Consider the following 18,257-nt stretch of genomic DNA (forward strand, 5'->3'; position numbering starts at 1 on the left):
TTGGTTTGCTAAGCCAATAAGTTATGCGCATTGTTATTGAATATGCTTGGGTTTTGGCACGGAACACTAACCAACTTATAATCGAAAGAGAAAAATGCCTATATTTTGACCCAAATCAGGAGATGGGCGTTTTTCTCGCAAAGGTGCCCAAATCGGTATAATCGAAAGCCGATTTTGGGCGTTTCCAACTGCACTCCGTCGCAGAAACGAATAAAGTTGACGGGGGTATGTCAGAGGCGTGGTGGAGGCGGGACTGGGGCATGGTTATCAGCCAAGGAGAGATGGGCGTCTCTAGCTGATAATCGAAAAAAAAAAAAGGCGTTTTTACCGCGATTTTGGTTCACTTTTTTGGACCCTTTTTTTTTTTCACGAACAAGTCCCCAAAAAGTGCCCCAACTGCCCAGATGACCACTGGAGGGAATTGAGGATGACCTCCCCGGACTCCCCCAGTGGTCACTAACCCCCTCCCACCAAAAAGAAACCCCCTTTAAAAACTTTTTTTTCAGCCTCTATGCCAGCCTCAAATGCCGTACCCACCTCCATGACAGCAGAATATGTTCGATCCTGTCACGGCCTTTCCCTGGGTCAGATGTGGCTCTCGGGTGCACTACAGGGTCACATCAGCATTGCATTGTGGTGGGTGTAGGGTATTGGGCTCCGTGATTTCATTAGCTTCTGTTACAGTCTCACGATGTTGGTAGTTGGTAGGCTCTTCTCCCATGGTGCTTTTCCCCCTGCCTACTGGGTCAGAGAGTGCCCTGTTGTGTTTCCGGTAGTCCATGAGGTAGTGGCCATTTTTGTAAGACAGTTTTAGATCCCTTCCATGTGTTAGCCACGTTAGAGTACTTAGTTCTTACCTTGAATGTGGCTGAAAGAGGGCATTGTACAACATTCTGTCAGCTCTGACCTGCTAATCTCACTACCAGGGAGACTCGTTGCCAGTGGTGGGGCACAACCTCTGATCTGCAGTTAACTGTGAGTAAGCATGCTTATTCCAATAAAGGACGTTTTCGGAGAGATTAGTCTTCAGGTGTAAACTGGTGTGCCAATGTTATACAGCAGTAACAAGTCCTAGAGGCCTGCGTGTATGCAGGTCCCTGGAGCACTTTAGTGGGTACCGCAGTGCACTTCAGCCAGGTGGACCCAGGCCCATCCCCCCCCACCTGTAACACTTGTGCTGGTAAATGGGAGGCCTCCAAAACCCACTGTACCCACATGTAGGTGCCCCCTTCACCCCTAAGAGCTATGGTAGTGTTGTACATTTGTGGGTAGTGGGTTTTGGGGGAGGGGGTTGGGAGCTCAGCACCCGTGGTAAGGGAGCTATGCATGTGGGAGCTTTTTCTGAAGTCCACCGCACTGACCTAGGGTGCCCAGTTGGTGTCCTGGCATATCAGGGGGGCCAGTGTACTACGATTTGTGGCCCCTCCCACGACCAAATGGCTCGGATTAACGTCCATTTTTTTAAAAATACGGTTCGGCTCGCCCCTTCACAGACCCGTTCTTGGAGATAATCGCCCATGGAGATAGGTGTTTCCATTCGATTATGCCCCTCCACGTGTGATATATAGAATCCTGGGGATAATGTGCACATTATCCCCCGGATTCTATATATAGCAACTAAATTTGCACTGCAATGCCAATTTGTGTGCGAAAATCGATTAATGAGCCAATCAGCACCAATAATTGGCTAACAACCAATTATTGGCATTAATTAGGATTTATGTATTCATCGTATTCTAGAATGATATGCGCGGAAATACCATAGCGTGTAAATTCAAGGGGGCATGGCCAGGGGCTATTTTTTTGGGCGCTGATTATTTTGGCACCATTTATAGAATTCAGTCCTTCACGTATTTTGTGTAAACTTAAATCTTTTCTCTGGTCAATTTAACATCTTTTTGTAAAATTGAATCATTGTTCCTGTTTCTCTGTTGATTAACAAAGTCTTTGAAAATAAAAGATTGCTGAGCCACTCAGCCATTAGAAAGGCAGAAATTGCAACAATTACTTGACTTGCCCATCTCGAAATGAAGACATGTTCCAAGGATTTCTGATTGAGTCAGGAAAGATGAGGTCCCAATTTGGTGCAGAAATTAAGACCAGCTATACAGAGGTCCTTTGCTTGCAAGACAGCACTGAAAAAAATGCCTACTGAAATTCTGTTCATTTGGTCTCCTGATTCTGGTATCGTCTACTTCAGAGATTTTCAACCTTTTCATCCCACGGCACACTTACACGGTGCTAAAATTGCCAAGGCACACCATTACACATGTTCCAGTATTTTACCTTCTTTTCACCCCACCCCCCCCATACATACACTCATGGCCCAGCATTTGACCTTCTTCCCTTTCCACTCAAAGTTCAGTATTTTACCTTCTCCCCCCTCACAAAGAGTCCAGCAGTTACCATCTCTTCCTCCCACCCTCACAAATAGTCCAGCATTTACCTTTTCTTCCCCCCACAACCACAAAAATAGCCCAGTATCTTTCCCTCTTGTCCCCTCTCCAGCTGGTGACCAGGCATCTCCCCTTGTCTCTCTTGATTCCTTCCCCATCCCCATGTACCTTTTAAAAGTTTTCTTGTCTCTAGCAATTGACGGCAGCACACAGCAATTTCATATATCCTACTCATGCCAACCCCAGAGCCTTCTCTCTGACGCTTCCCTCTTTTGTGGAAACAGGAAGTTATATTAGCGAGAAGGCTCTGGGGTTGGCGCGAGCAGGCTGTATGAATCACTGCTCCCTTCCACCAACTGCTAGCGGCAAGAAAACTTACTCCATTCTGGCACAAATTAAGCTGGCCCAACTCCTGTGGCACACCTGGGGAGCAGCTGTGGCACACCAATGTGCAACGGCACACTTGTTGAAAAACACTGGTCTACTTGGAACTTTGAACCTTGGGTGTACTGCAAGATTGTTCTTGATAGAATCAAACTTCCGATTCCTGAATTAATTACTTGGATATTTTGCCCTCTGTTTTCTGAAACCAGATTCTTGGTGGATCTTCCCTTCCTGGTTGTCTTTTTGTATTGAAACACAGAGACTTCTGATTTTCTCCATTCCTGCGTTTTCTGGTGCTTTGGAATTTGACTTCTGGACTAAAGCATTTATTTATTCCTTTTAAAGGGCCACTTACATCTCAATTGTTTCCCTAAGAAAAGAGTAATAAGCATTTCAGAATGCCCTCTGAGTGAACCTTGCAGTGGTGCTGTGTGTCCGTTGGGTGAAGTGATGGATGATTGTGGATTGGGAATATACTCTTGGGAGACTGGATGGAGCAACATGTATTGGAGAATGCCCTCGGAGTTAAGTGATGAGAGGAACACGTGTTGGCAGTATATCCTCCTAGTTAAGTAGTGGAAGGTTATGAACTGGCGTATGCTCCTTGGTCAAGCAATAAAAGGATTATACATTGGAAATATGCCTCTTTGCTTTAGTGATGGAGGAAAATATGTTGTGTATGGCTGCTTAATGAAGTGATAGAGGAAAATGCAGTGTAGAATGCCTACAAAGGCTGTCAAAAGATGAGATTTTCAAATGTGATCTCTAATTAAATGATTCTTCATGTTCTGCTGTGTCTACAGAGCTTGTATATCTGCTGCAAAGTCTCTGGAACTAATTTCATACAAGAGAAAAAGGGGAAAGGAATGAGGTAGCGTTAAACCATCCTGTGAAAATACTCCATAGCTTAGATCCCCTTCTCCTTTTTATAATACTAAGCATGCTGTTGCAAATTGTCATTTTCAGCTTATGATTGCAATAAGCTTTCATGAATTGGTTCTTATTGCAGCTAATGACTAGTTTGTTAGAGTACTGACTGTGCAAGACTCCAACTTGGGATAGTATACTGAAGCATAACCATGTCCATCACATTCTGACATTTTATATTCTGATCTCTGTGTAAACTGTTGGCTAAATGATCTTACAATAGCTTACAAATTGCAAATAAGAAGAGAAAATCAAGAGAGACCCCACAGCAAGAGCCAACCGATACTTATATCTAAATGGCGGCATAAGTACGATATTCATGTTCTAAATATTGTACATTTACCATACACAGCAATAGCAAATCCAGCAAATATAGTGAACAGAAAAGGACAAGAAGACAAAAGACAGATAGATATCTGTTCAAGATTATGGAGGGAAATTATAAAACTATCTAAGGCTGCTTGCCAGTAAATTTTCAAAGTGATATTCCCTGAGGCGTTTCCCATTGAGAATTCAAGGCTAGCTGGCCAGAGCCGCAGGATCTGCCATACCCATGGACCTTCCATCTGTGTAGCAGTGGCACCAAAAAGCAGGTACTGGGATTTCAAAAATGAGATCCCTGCATTTTGCCAAATCTGCCCCTTTGTGGCACAAGGAACATACAGCTCAGAAATTTTAGGAAAACAGTTTTCAACAAACAATGGACTCAAGTAACTGCTTCATTTATCTGGGTAAAATTGTCTGAAAATGGTCTTGTACATGGCATTTGGCGGATAATTTTGTACAATTTTTCTGCATGTAAAGCCTGATTTACACACACAGAAGACCTTTTATAAACTTGTGCGGCAATATACAGGCATACAAAGTATGCACACAGAGAAGATAGGTTTAAATGTGTGCATGCACTTTTTAGGGGGAATTGGATTAACAGGGCATCTAGTTTAAGAGGGTGAAGAGGTGGCAACTTACAGTAGGTGCTGTTTTATAAAGACAGATAGGTTCCTATCAGGCTTATTTTCGAAAGAGAAAGGCGCTCATCTTTCGACACAAATCGGACGATGGGCGTCCTTCTCCCGGGGTCGCCCAAATCGGCATAATCAAAAGCCGATTTTGGGCATCCTCAACTGCTTTCCATCGCGGGGACGACCAAAGTTCCCGGGAGCGTGTTGGAAGCATAGCGAAGGCGGGACTGGGGCGTGCTTTACACATGGGCATCCTTGGTCGATAATGGAAAAAAGAAGGGCGTCCCTGACGAGCACTTGGCCGACTTTACTTGGTCCATTTTTTCTTGCAACCAAGCTTCAAAAAGGTGCCCAAACAGACCAGATGACCACCGGAGGGAATCGGAGATGACCTCCCCTTACTCCCCCAGTGGTCACTAACCCCCTCCCACCCTAAAAGAAAACTTTTTAAAATATTTTTTGCCAGCCTCAAAAGTCATACCCAGCTCCCTGACAGCAGTATGCAGGTCCCTGGAGCAGTTTTAGTGGGTACTGCAGTGCATTTCAGGCAGGCGGACCCAGGCCCATCCCCCCTACCCATTACACTTGTGGTGGTAAATGTGAGCCCTTCAAAACCCACCACAAACCCACTGTACCCACATCTAGGTGCCCCCGTTCACCCCTTAGGGCTATGGTAGTGTTGTACAGTTGTGGAGAGTGGGTTTTGGGGGGCTCAGCGCCCAAGGTAAGGGAGCTTTGCACCTGGGAGCAATTTATGAAGTCCACTGCAGTGCCCCCTAAGGTGCCTGGCTGGTGTCCTGGCATGTAAGGGGGACTAGTGCACTACGAATGCTGGCTCCTCCCAAGACCAAATGGCTTGGATTTGTTGTTTCTGAGATGGGCGTCCTCGGTTTCCATTATCGCTGAAAACCGGGGACGACCATCTCTAAGGTCGACCTAAATGTTAAGATTTGGGCGTCCCCGACAGTATTATCAAAATGAAAGATGGACGCCCATCTTGTTTCGATAATACATGTTTCCCCATCCCTTTCTGAGGACGTCCTGCGAGGACGCCCTCAGGAAAACTTGGGCGCTCCATTCAATTATGCCCCTCCATGTGTCCTTACAAAATACTAGCGAAAGCAGCAGGGGCAGATACTTTACATCTGCTCTAGAGTTTGGAGGGGGAAGCCCTTACTGCCACCCATTGAGGTGGCAGTAAAGGCTCCCGTGCTAACCTGTCGGTAACTGGGCAGCATGCGGCACTGCCCAATTACTGCTGGGTACACACCGACGCTACAAAAAGTATATATATTTTTGTAGCACCGGATATGACAGCGCACTGGGGGTGGTAAGTACTGCCAAGCTGCTGCAGTAGCGTGGTGGTACTTCCTGTTTAACAAGCGGTAAGCCCATGTTATGCTTACCGCCATTTTGTAAAAGGGGACCTTATTTTGTACCACAGGAAACTGAGTATGCTAACTTCGGAACAACCGCTGGGTGTCCGTGCTACCCTGGCAGTAGGGTCAATTTGGTGCATGCTATCACAGCTTAGTAAAAGGGCCCCCATGTGTGCACCCTGAAACTCCGCCTCAGCTCTGCCAAAATCATGTTCCCATTAACACCTACTCACAGTCTGTGAAAAATAGGCAACCTTGCTCCATATACTTACTTTTTACTTGTTTATACTCCTCGCACAGTTTAATAAGAGCTCTTTTCTTTGGGTAAAACATGTTTGGAAGGGGAAAAATTTTTATAAAATTACCCTTTCTTTTTTTTTTTAAATAGGAAAATGCTTAATAATTAGTTTGCTTTTAACCCAGTAGGTGGCAATTTACTCTATGCATGTTTTCAAAATCACAACAGTTGGTGGCGGTTTAACATGTATCCAAACACCTGAATCTACTCAGCTTTCGAGCAGCTTATACAACTCTACCTTTGTCATCTTTACCAACTCAACATCGGGGCGATTTGTGTTAAATGTCACATCTTTTATGTAAGCGATTGCAATTTCATCCCCATCCATCTCCATGTACATTTTCCACTTGCAGTCCTGCATTAAAACAAAATTACAGCATTTCAGAACAGAAATACTCTACTCAAAAACAAAAGATGAAATTAATCCCCAGCCACAGATCTTATAGAAATGCTGAATATAGTTCCTAAATCCAATATACATAACTGAAATCAAGACCACACAGAATTTTCTCCCTAAGACTCCTATTAATTTGCATCTAAGAGGCACATGTTAATTAAGAAGTAACAATGTGAGATTTTTAAACGCTGAGTTAACCCAGTGAAGTACCATAAATGTGTTCTGTGCCTGATCTTTTTGCATTTTTGAGGTATCTCTTGTTGTTGGGTAAATCTCTCTTATCTGTACCCTTCTCCTCCACTGCCAACTCCAGACTCCGTTCCTTTTATCTTGCTGCACCAAATGCCTAGAATAGACTTCCTGAGCCAGGACATCAAGCTCCATCTCTGGCCATAGGAGCTGACTCTGTGGGTGCTTGAGCACCCCCAATATTGAGAAAATTCCTTGTATATTTCCAGGGAGGGGTTATTTCAGTTGGGCTTAGCACCCCATCTTTAAATCTAGGCAAAAAGCCCACCTTTTTGAGGCTGCTTTTAACTCCTAACTCCTATTCACTTGTTCAATACCCATGTCTGTTTTATAATTTCCACCTTAAGTAATTCCTTTATCCCCTATTTGTCTGTCCTGATTAGATTGTAAGCTCTGTTGAGCAGAGACTGTTTCTTTATGTTCAAGTATACAGCGTCTAGTAGCACTAAAGAAATGATTATTATTGGTAGTAGTAATGTTGTATTGGGTAAATCTGAGTGCTCTTTCCCTGGGAGACATATGTGCATGGGAGGTATTCTATAAATAGTGCTCAGACATGGGTGTTGAAAAAAATCAGCGCTAAGCACTATTCTATAAAAGACAATGAGCCCTTTATGGAATAGCGTTTAGCGTCAATTCTTGCAACTAAGTGTAGGCGCCAGATTTATGTCTGCAGAAACCTGGTGTAAATGCTGGGACCCAATTTAGGCGCACTGATGCAGTATTCTGTAACTACACGCACAACGTTTCAGAATGCCCGAATAAGCCCATGGCCTTACGCGCTAGTAGAGTTAGGTGCCATGCCTTATAGATGCATGTGCAAATCCTAAGTGGTGTTAATTTCAATAACTAGCGATTATTGGTCATTAACGGCTCGGTACTTAATTAATTAGTGCGCACATCTTGGGTGAACAAATCTGGGTGCCATACATAGAATCCAGGGTACTGTTCTGGGGGAGGGCTGGCTGGGTGAATATGTGGCTTTTTTTTTCTTTTTGTTTGCATTTGGTATGATTTTTAGTTTTTTGTGGGAGGATTCTTTAAAAGTGAAGTTGTACTTAGCTTCAATTTTCTTTATTATAGTACAGATTGCCTTTTATTATATTGGACTGCTTCCCTAGTTCTCTGTGGCCACATTGTTATGATGTGTGCAGTGGCGTAGCTAGGGTAGTTGACACCCGGGGCCGGTCATTTTTTAACACCCCCCTCAACTCAGGACCTATAGAGCAATTCTACCATACCATAAGCAGTCATTTGTATGAGTCACACAAGGAAAAGGAAAGCATCTTAAACACTACATTGAGCACTAGAACATCAATTCACCTATTGTAAAACGAAAACAGACAGATTAGTACAGATCGTCGATCCTGCACAGTCAATGCCAACCGAAAGCCATGTCTTTTTCACAAACACAGATACACCCTAATCCACTATAGAATAAGTAATCATAAACTTTCTATTTAGACAAAAATTAAACTGAACCCCCGATGCCAGACTCTGCATACAATGCAACACCACAGAAACAGAAAATGTCCCCTAGTACTGTGCAAAATATAAAGACAGCAGATGTAAATTTGAAAAAACTAACAAATACCAATCACCACTTTACAAATTAACAAATAAAAATAAAACAAATACAGAAAATAAAATAATACCATTTTATTGGACTAATACATTTAGTTTCCAGAGGCCAAAATCTCCTTCCTCAGGTCAATACAGTATAGTGCTGTTACAGTATCCCATCCTGACCTGAGGAAGGGGGTTTTGTTCTCTGAAAGTTAAGTCAAAATGTATTAAAATAGTCCAATAAAAAGATTACCTTATTTACATGTTCTATTTATAAACATTTAACAACACAGCTACAATACTATATCCTAAAGCAAAAAAATAAAAATATCTATTTTATTTACAGTTTGTTGTCTCTGGTTTCACTGTCTTCCTTCCATCCAGCATATTTCTTCGCTCTCTCTCTGCCATCCAGTGTCTGCCCTCTCTAATGTCCCTTCCATCCACTGTCTGCCCTCTCTCTCTCTGCCCCTTCCATCCACTGTCTGCCCTCTCTCTCCCTTCCATCCACATCTGCCCTCTATCTCTGCCCCTTCCGTCCACCATTTGCCCCAGTCTGCCCTCTTTCTCTCTCCCCCTTCCACCCACCATCTGCCCTTTCTCTCTGCCCCTTCAATCCGTCTGCCCTCCCTCTCCCATCCATCCAGGGTCTGCCCTCCCTCACGCACCCCCCTTCCATCCAGGGTCTATCCCCTCTCTCTATGCCCCCTCTTTTCAGCCCCCAGTTCCAGCCCCCTTATTCCACCTGCCCCTAGTTCCAGCCCCAGCCCATATCTCCCACCTGCCCCCCCTTTTCAGCCCCACTATCCAACTAGTCCCCAGCCCTTTTCTCCCATCAGTCCCGAGCTTCAGCCCCCAGCCACTTCTCCCTGTCCCCTTTTCGGCCCCTAGTTTCAACCCCAGCCCTTTTCTCTCACCAGTCCCGAGCTTCAGCCCCAGCCAGTTCTCCCTGTCCCCTTTAAAGCCCCCCAGTCCCCACAGTTTCAGCCCCTGCCCCTTTTCAGCTCCCAGTTCCAGTACTAGCCCCCTTATCCCAAATACCCTCCTTTTCAGCCCCCAGTTCCAGCCCCCTTCATCCACCACATGCCTTGCATCCCCCCTTTTCAACCCCAGACCCATTCTCCCACCTGCCCCAGGCATGGACCCATTTTCCCTTCTGCCCCCTTGTCAGACCCCAGTTCCAGCTTCAGACCCCTTCTCCCATCTGAGCACTCCCCTCCCCCGTCCCCTTCTCCCCTCCGAGCTCCCCCACCCCTCCCCAATCACCTTCTCCCCTCTGAACACCCATCTGAGCTCCCCCACCCTCCCCAATCCCCTTCTACCCTCCAGAATCCCCTTCGCCCCTCTGAGCACCCATCTGAGCTCCCCCACCCTCCCCAATCCTCTTCTCCCCTCTGAGCTCCCCCACCCATCCCCAATCCCCTTCTCCCCTCTGAGCTCCCCCTCTCCCATCTGAGCCCCCCCCGACCCGGTCCCATCCCCCCTCTGTCGAGAGCTGACAGAGCCCTCTTCTGCCACCACCCTGCCTTTTTTTTAAAAATCCATGCAGCGACGCAGGCAGCGCCTCGCGTCTGCCCTGCGTGTGCTGTGAAAGGAGAAAATCGCCTCACTGGCGTCGGGCCTTCCCTTGCTGTGTTCCGCCCTCGAGGAAATAGGAAGTTACCTCAGAACAGGGTGGGACACAGCGAGAGAAGGCCCGACACCAGCGAGGCGATTTTCTCCTTTCACAGCACACGCAGGGCAGACGTGAGGCGCTGCCTGCATCGCTACATGGATTAAAAAAAAAAAGGCAGGATGTTGGCAGGAGACGAGAGCTGTCGGCTCTCGACGGAGCACCCCCCCCCCACCCCCTGACACCCGGGGCGGACCGCCCCACCCTTGCTACGCCACTGGATGGAGCACCCCCCCCCAACCTACTGACACCCGGGGCGGACCGCCCCCACCACCCCGCCCTTGCTACGCCACTGGATGTGTGCTTGTTCATCTATTCAACTAGCTACAACACAGTGTTCTTATTGTTCACTTGTTCAGCTTTATGTTTTGTACTGTACCACACATTACTTAAATAAACAAAAAGATTCTATTTAACATCATTAATTGGCCTTTTCCCTTCATAGTGGAGGAGTGGCCTAGTGGTTAGAGCACTGGTCTTGCAATCCAGAGGTGGCCGGTTCAAATCCCACTGCTGCTCCTTGTGATCTTGGGCAAGTCACTTAACTCTCCATTGCTTCAGGTACAAACTTAGATTGTGAGCCCTCCTGGGACAGAGAAATATCCAGTGTACCTGAATGTAACTCATCTTGAGCTACTACTGAAAAAGGTGTGAGCTATTATACACAAACTTCACTTCTCCACAACATCACTTTGTATTTGTTCATACCGGAATTGGCAACTGGTACTATGTAAGCCACATATGTAGGATACAAATAAATAAATACCAATTAAGACTTAGGACCTCATTTACTAAATTGTTTTTCTCATAGATTTTTAAACTTTAGGAAATCGAGCTGATGCAGAAAGACTCACAATAGTGCTGTGCATGGATATCTGAATGCGTGCTTCTACTGCGAGTGTAATACCACAGAATGCAGTAAGTTATTTATACACAAATTTTCTTCTAAAAGATTAACAAAACAACAACAGGAGTTACTTTCTAAGGGCCCTGTTTACTAAGGTGCGTTAGTGTTTTTAGCATGCCTATACTTAGCACGCGCGCTAACCATGTAGGCACCTATAGAAATATTGTAGGCACGTACATGATTAACGCGCCTATAATGCTGCTTAGTACAGGGCCCTAAGGGTCTATCATTTGTACCTATACTATTTTATGATACATTCACTATACGTCAATATCTTTATAGATTTTTTAGAAAATTGAGATTAAGATTATATTTTGGAAATAAAGAAAATGAAGAGGTAATTCAGTAGAACAGTCTTTCATGCAGAAATATTGACTGCCTTCCACATAGGTCCCTCCAGCCCTAATGATTCAGTGTTAGCAACGTTTCAGCAATGGGTATTAAAGGATTTGGATAAAATGGAACATGGGATGACTAAAACTTGATGTAATTTAATAAAAATCCAGATGACAGCCTTAAAAGAATTACAACTAGATGAATCCTTAGTGATTTCTAGGGCTGATAAAGTAGGGGTATTGTGGTTCAGGATAAGGCACAATATTTTGAGGAATCCGAAAGACAATTAAGCGACTGTACATTTTATAAGGCATTAACAGTAGATCCTACGAAAGAATTAACAACTAGTACAGACTTTTCTCTCCTCAACTAATTTTGAAGGGTTAATTTATAGTAAGGAGTATAAATATTTATATAAACAGCATCCAATGATTCCTACTATAAGGTTTGATCCAAAAATACATAAAATATTCAGAACCCACCCCCCCATGCCATTCCATACTTAATGGAAGGGAATCACTGTTTGAGCCACTATCTCAATATTTAGATTTTCATCTTCATTCAGCTGTACAGAATATTACATCTTATGTAAGAGATTCTACACATTTATTAATCTCTCGCTGCACGGCCATTTTGGGGGCGGTAAGGGCTCCAGTGCTAACCTGGCAGTAATTGGGCAGTGCATGGCACTATCCGATTACAACTGGGTACACACCGGCGCTACAAAAATAAATATTTTTTGTAGCGCCAGATATGACGGAGCACTGGGGGTGGGAAGTACTGCTGGGCTGCTGCGGTAGCCCGGTGGTACTTCCTTTTTAGCAAGCAGTAAGCCCGCGTTGGCCTTACCGTCGCTTTGTTAAAGGGTTCCTTAGTGCGCAGCAGTCTGGCTTGAAAGCCTTTAACAGTTAATCAAGCTTCTTTAGTGACACGATCTTTATGTATGTGCCTCTAGCCTTCCCTTCCTTGTTTTTCATGTGTTTTTGGCTTTGGGTTATGTAGTCACTCATTACAATTAGATCTTAATATTCACAACCTTTTTTTTGAAAGTTATACTCATAATCGCAATTAATGATTGTTCTGATAAGCCATATTTAGTTTAAAACAAATGTTTTAAAAATGTATCATATTAGAACTTAAAATATATTTTATTGTAATTTCATTCCTTAGTATTGAGATAAAAGTATGAGTGTGGTTGTCACTTCTTTTTAGGATTTATTTTTCTTAATTGACATGTATCTTTTTTAATTCATAAGCATCTCTTCACAAATGTATTTTCTTATGGGTTACTATTTCTCTCATTATAAGTTAGGGCCTTGTTTACTAAGCCACGCTAAAGTAGCATGTGCTAATGATGGAGACACCCACAGGAATATATGGGTGTCTCTAACATTAGTACACGCTAATTTTTAGTGTGCGCTAAAATCGCTATTGCACCTAAGTAAACAGGGTCCCTAGTGTTTTAATATGATTTTTATATATGATTCTTTTTAATATACCTGTATATGCTTGCTTTGTTGCAAAGATTATATATATATATATATATATATATATATATATATATATATATATATACACACACACCTATTTTGGCAAGTATATTGTTATTTATTCTTAGTCATAGCATTTGTGACTCCTGGTGCAGGCATTTTTCTAAAGACTTTTAGAACTGGATTGGACATCCTTCATTTGATTTCACTCCTCACTCTTTTACCTTCTTGTCATAAGGAATGCAGAATAGAGGATTCTTTGCTTGCCAAGGGGACAAAAGAGGGGTTAGGGCATTGCCCCCAAGTGGATACCTGGACTATGCAGGATTTGAATTGATGTACCCCAGGGCATTATGGAATGTACCAGGTGTGAATGGGTGAGTGAAACACCAAAGGGTAAATAACAGACAGATATTTCTGCTACACCAATAGACTTGACAAGAATGTGAAGCATGTGAGAACTTGAAGTGTAAGCTTGCATGAATGAACTGGCCCACCTTCAGTGGCCAAGAGGAGCCAAAATTGTTAGCAGTTATGATGCCCTTCTTACTCAGCACCTTTAAGTATAATTGGATAGTTAAGTTTAAAGGGGCTGTTGTAAAGCTACTGAAAGTTTTGTTCACTGCTGAAAGGTAAAGTAAACCATCGGCAATGCTCTTAATAGTATCTGTAGGAAAACTGGATCTCTCTGGGAGCAATTTCTTCAAATGTGTTAGTTTTGTGCATACCATGACATAGTAACATAGTAGATGATGGCAGAAAAAGACCTGCACGGTCCATCTAGTCTGCCCACGATAAACTCATATGTGTATACCTTACCTTGATTTGTACCTGTCTTTTTCAGGGCACAGACCATATAAGTCTGTCCAGCAGTATTTCCCGCCTCCCAACCACCAGTCCCGCCTCCCATCACCGGCTCTGGCACAGACCCCATATAAGTCTGCCCTCCCCTATCCTAGCCTCTCAACCACCAACCCCTCTTCCCCCCCTAAGCCAGGGTATGTGAAATATGATCTCAGTCTCTCAAGTTTACTGCTAATACTCCTTACAGAACTTGCATGGTGTCAAAGAGACCCTCCCTCTGGAGGTCATAAGATGCAGTGTGTCCAGGTGTGCTTGGAAATGCTTTTTGACCAAGCCTGTCACACCAAAACGATGGGAAATATTTCTGTATCCTTCTGCCACATTTTCTTGGTCTCAGACTGCATTTATTGGTACTTGAGGAGTTTCTCTCTCTCCGTGCGATTCACAGAGTAACTGCTTGGGCCTGACACCTCTATGATTAATACCAAAGCCAAAACAGGAGTATTACCAACGTGGCAATCAATAATCGTATCACACTTTAATGCTGCATAGCTTAATTAAAACATATAATATACAATGCTACAATTTATCAAAACAACATTCTTTTTAATTTTTCAATTCTTATTTCCCTATTTATATAATTGTTATTATTTTTAAAAAGAGAGGACCAGAGGCATCAGACAGTCCATAAAACAAGCTATTGGACCTCTTATAGTGCACAGCTATTTCAAGTCCAAGCTCTTGTGATAGTCCTAAATCATTTACCCCAATATTTCTCATAAACCTATATTTTGCTTTACTTTAATAAAACAAATAAAGATGAAAAAAAAAACCAACCACTTAACTTAACAAACAAAAGAATCCAGCGCTGTAGTGGTTGAAACAAACACATCTATGCTTAATGCCATTCTGATATTTGTCTCTTTTACCACTATGTCCATTTTTCTCACATCCAGCTTTTTGTCGGTCAGGATAGGGATGTTCCAGGTTATTATAACCTCTTTGTTTTCCTCAGTTCTCTTAGGGTCATGATCCCAGTGCTTTCCAGTACAGTGATGTTGTAATGTTTACAGAGTTTGTAATGAATGAGACGTTCCACTTTGTTGTGCCTTTCTGTACAATTTTTTTTTTGCCATCAGCACTTTGCAGCCAACTATAAATAAACATTTTCAGCTCTTTCTTACAGAATCTGCAAATGTCGGTTGTGCCATTGTTTTTTTTTTTTTTTTTAATGCTTGCTGTGAACCATTTCGTCTATAATCTGCTGTCCTGGACTGCAACTATCAGCCTCTCGTCCTTAGGTTTCAGTTCTCATCTCCTTAACCATTCACGTTTCTGGGCTTGATCCACGTTTGGTTCCTGGAATAGCCTTTTATATTTCCCACTGTATCCGAGCATTTGCCATTTGTTTTTCCTTGTTTGCTGATCTACTTCTATGAAAAGCTTTTTCTCTCGTTTTGCACATTCTGATAGTTCCATTCTTGTACTTACAGTTGGATTCCCATTCGTTCCTTCTGCTCATCAGAAGCCTGTCCAAGCTTAAGGATGGAACTAGATTCTGAATGCTTGCTCTCGTACTTCTTGCACGTTTGGATCTGTTGATGCTGTTAAACAGACCTGGAGTTTGAGATCCTGTAATGCCTCATGGTGAAGTAATTCCTTTACACCATAAGGTTAAATTTGTGCCCCTGATGCAGCTGATACAGGGTGAAATATGGCTGTGTTGGGCATTATTTTAACTTGATCAACTAATTAAATTCTTCTAAAGATTTTATCTACTTGTCACAGTGTCTGCTTCTACAATTTCCTTCCTTTGGGACCTAGCAGACCACTTGCCTACCTGGTTTTTGGGATCTAGATTTTAGTAAGTCACTAAATAAGAACATAGTAATATTGAAATCTATATGGAAGCAGAAAATCCATAAGATTACAATGCAAACTCTGGTACAGCAACTTTTAATAAACAAACATAAGAAACCCATGAGCCCAAAATTTGCTAAGCTGCTGAATTTTTACTACTATCATCAAGTAGTAATCCTGAGACAGGTAACAACTTGGCTAGGAGAGAATTATAAGGCCTACTTGTTGTCATAGATAACCCCAGTAGTCCTAATTGACTGATATGTGCTGCACCATCTGCACATATGATAAAAGCCCATTTGATGGCTATGCAACTGTTGGATTCAACCTGTGGGGTGAGATGGGGCAAGTTCCATCAGTCACCCCTCTGATTTACAGATGAGTGTTCTTCTGGCTCATATGATTTCCTGCCGGGGTAAGGTGTCTAGAGGATATGTTGCAAGTGAACAAATAGAAGATTTTAGTATGTCACAACATAGATTTGGTTTGTCAACTACTACTACTTAACATTTCTAGAGCGCTACTAGGGTTACGCAGCGCTGTACAAAATAAACAAAGGACGGTCCCTGCTCAAATGAGCTTACAATCTAAAGAACGAAATGTCAAGTTGGGCAGTCTAGATTTCCTGGGTAGAGGTGTAGAGGTTAGGTGCCGAAGGCGACATTGAAAAGGTGGGCTTTAAGCAGAGATTTGAAGATGGGCAGGGAGGGGGCCTGACGTATGGGCTCGGGGAGTTTGTTCCACGCGTGGGGTGAGGCGAGGCAGAAAGGACGGAGTTTGGAGTTGGCGGTGGTGGAGAAGGGAATTGTCTTGAGAGCGGAGGTTACGGGTAGGAACGTAAGGGGAGATGAGGGTTGAGAGGTAAGGAGGGGCTGCAGATCGAGTGCATTTGTAGGTTAGTAGCAGAAGCTTGAATTGAATGCGGTACCTGATCGGAAGCCAATGAAGTGACTTGAGGAGAGGGGTGATATGAGTGTATTGGTTCAGGCGGAAGATAAGATGTGCAGCAGAGTTCTGAACGGACTGAAGAGGGGATAGGTGGCTAAGTGGGAGACCAGTGAGGAGTAGGTTGCAGTAGTCAAGGCGAGAGGTAACGAGAGAGTGGATGAGAGTTCGGGTGGTGTGCTCAGAGAGGAAAGGGCGGATTTTGCTAATGTTATAGAGGAAGAAGCGACAGGTCTTGGCTATCTGCAGGATGTGCACAGAGAAGGAGAGGGAGGAGTCGAAGATGACACCGAGGTTGCGGGCAGATGAGACGGGGACGGTGAGGGTGTTATCAACTGAGATAGAGAGTGGAGGTAGAGGAGAAGTGGGTTTGGGTGGGAAGACAAGAAGTTCGGTCTTGGCCATGTTCAGTTTCAGGTGGCGGTTGGACATCCAGGCAGCAATGTCGGATAAGCAGGCCGATACTTTGGCCTGGGTTTCCGCAGTGATGTCAGGTGTGGAGAGATAAAGCTGGGTGTCGTCAGCATAAAGATGATAGTGGAAGCCATGAGACGAGATCAGGGAGCCCAGGGAAGAAGTGTAGATAGAGAAAAGAAGGGGTCCAAGGACAGAACCCTAAGGGACTCCAACAGAGAGCGGGATAGGGGTGGAGGAAGAGCCATGAGAGTGTACACTGAAGGTACGATGGGAGAGATAAGAGGAGAACCAGGAGAGGACACAGCCCTGGAAACCAAAAGAGGACAGTGTGTCAAGAAGTAAGTTGTGATTGACAGTGTCAAAAGCGGCGGATAGGTCGAGGAGAATGAGGATGGAGTAATGACCTTTGGATTTGGCGAGGAACAGGTCATTACAGACTTTGGATAATGCCGTTTCTGTCGAGTGAAGTGGGCGAAAGCCAGATTGAAGCGGATCGAGGATGGTATGAGAGGCGAGAAAATCAATGCAACGGCTGTGAATGGCACGTTCAAGTATTTTGGAGAGGAAGGGTAGGAGGGAGATGGGGCGGTAGTTGGAGGCCACTGTATGTAAAAATGGTTTCTGCACTGAAGTTTACTCCTGCGGTAAACATCATGTACGATAAAGAGCCTATTTGTTATCCCACAGTAGTGCAGGGTTGTGTGTTGATGTCTACCACAGGGGCTCAATGTCAGACACAAACAGGTCTGAGGCGATGTAGAGCGTCCCCCGCAGTCTGCATCATCTCCCTCCCCTCCAACCCAACCCACTGCCCCACCAGAAATTAAAATAATTCCCTGGTGTTTAGCGGCCCCCCTTCCATCCATGACATGACCCTCCTTACCCCTACTTAAATAAATACATCCTTGGTGTCTAGCACCCCCCCACCCACCTCCCTCCAGTATAAAAAAATTTCCCTGATGTCTAGTGGCACCCCAACTCCTTTTTTCTTTCTTTTTGTTTTAACTCACACTTTTTTTTAACTTTATTTAGTTTTGCCCACTTGCTTTTGCCTGTGGCACCACCACCATCTTAAAAAATGGTGGCGGTACATCCTGGGATTTGGTAGTCTGCACCCAACTACCAAATAAGGAAAATAAATCTCTTATATGGCACACTGACCCTGCCCTGTGCATCCCAGGATGCACCATCATTTTTCAAAGATGGTGGCACCAGATGCAGGAATGAGTTGGCAACGCTCTTGCCTCTTTCAGGTTTGGCGGGGAGGG

The 18,257-nt window shown here is 44.0% G+C and overlaps 1 protein-coding gene across 1 annotated transcript in view; it reads right to left on the minus strand.

Annotated features, from left to right (window-relative positions):
* The window catches only part of MAP3K20 (mitogen-activated protein kinase kinase kinase 20), a 292,039-nt gene that overhangs the window by 24,795 nt on the left and 248,987 nt on the right, over positions 1 to 18,257 (minus strand). Inside the window, exon 17 of the mRNA XM_030210690.1 lies at positions 6,585 to 6,701. Within this exon, the coding sequence (XP_030066550.1) occupies positions 6,585 to 6,701 (117 nt within the window). The remainder of the gene's footprint in view (positions 1 to 6,584; positions 6,702 to 18,257) is intronic.

The sequence above is a fragment of the Microcaecilia unicolor genome, chromosome 7, assembly GCF_901765095.1.
Source record: "Microcaecilia unicolor chromosome 7, aMicUni1.1, whole genome shotgun sequence".
Taxonomy (NCBI): domain Eukaryota; kingdom Metazoa; phylum Chordata; class Amphibia; order Gymnophiona; family Siphonopidae; genus Microcaecilia; species Microcaecilia unicolor.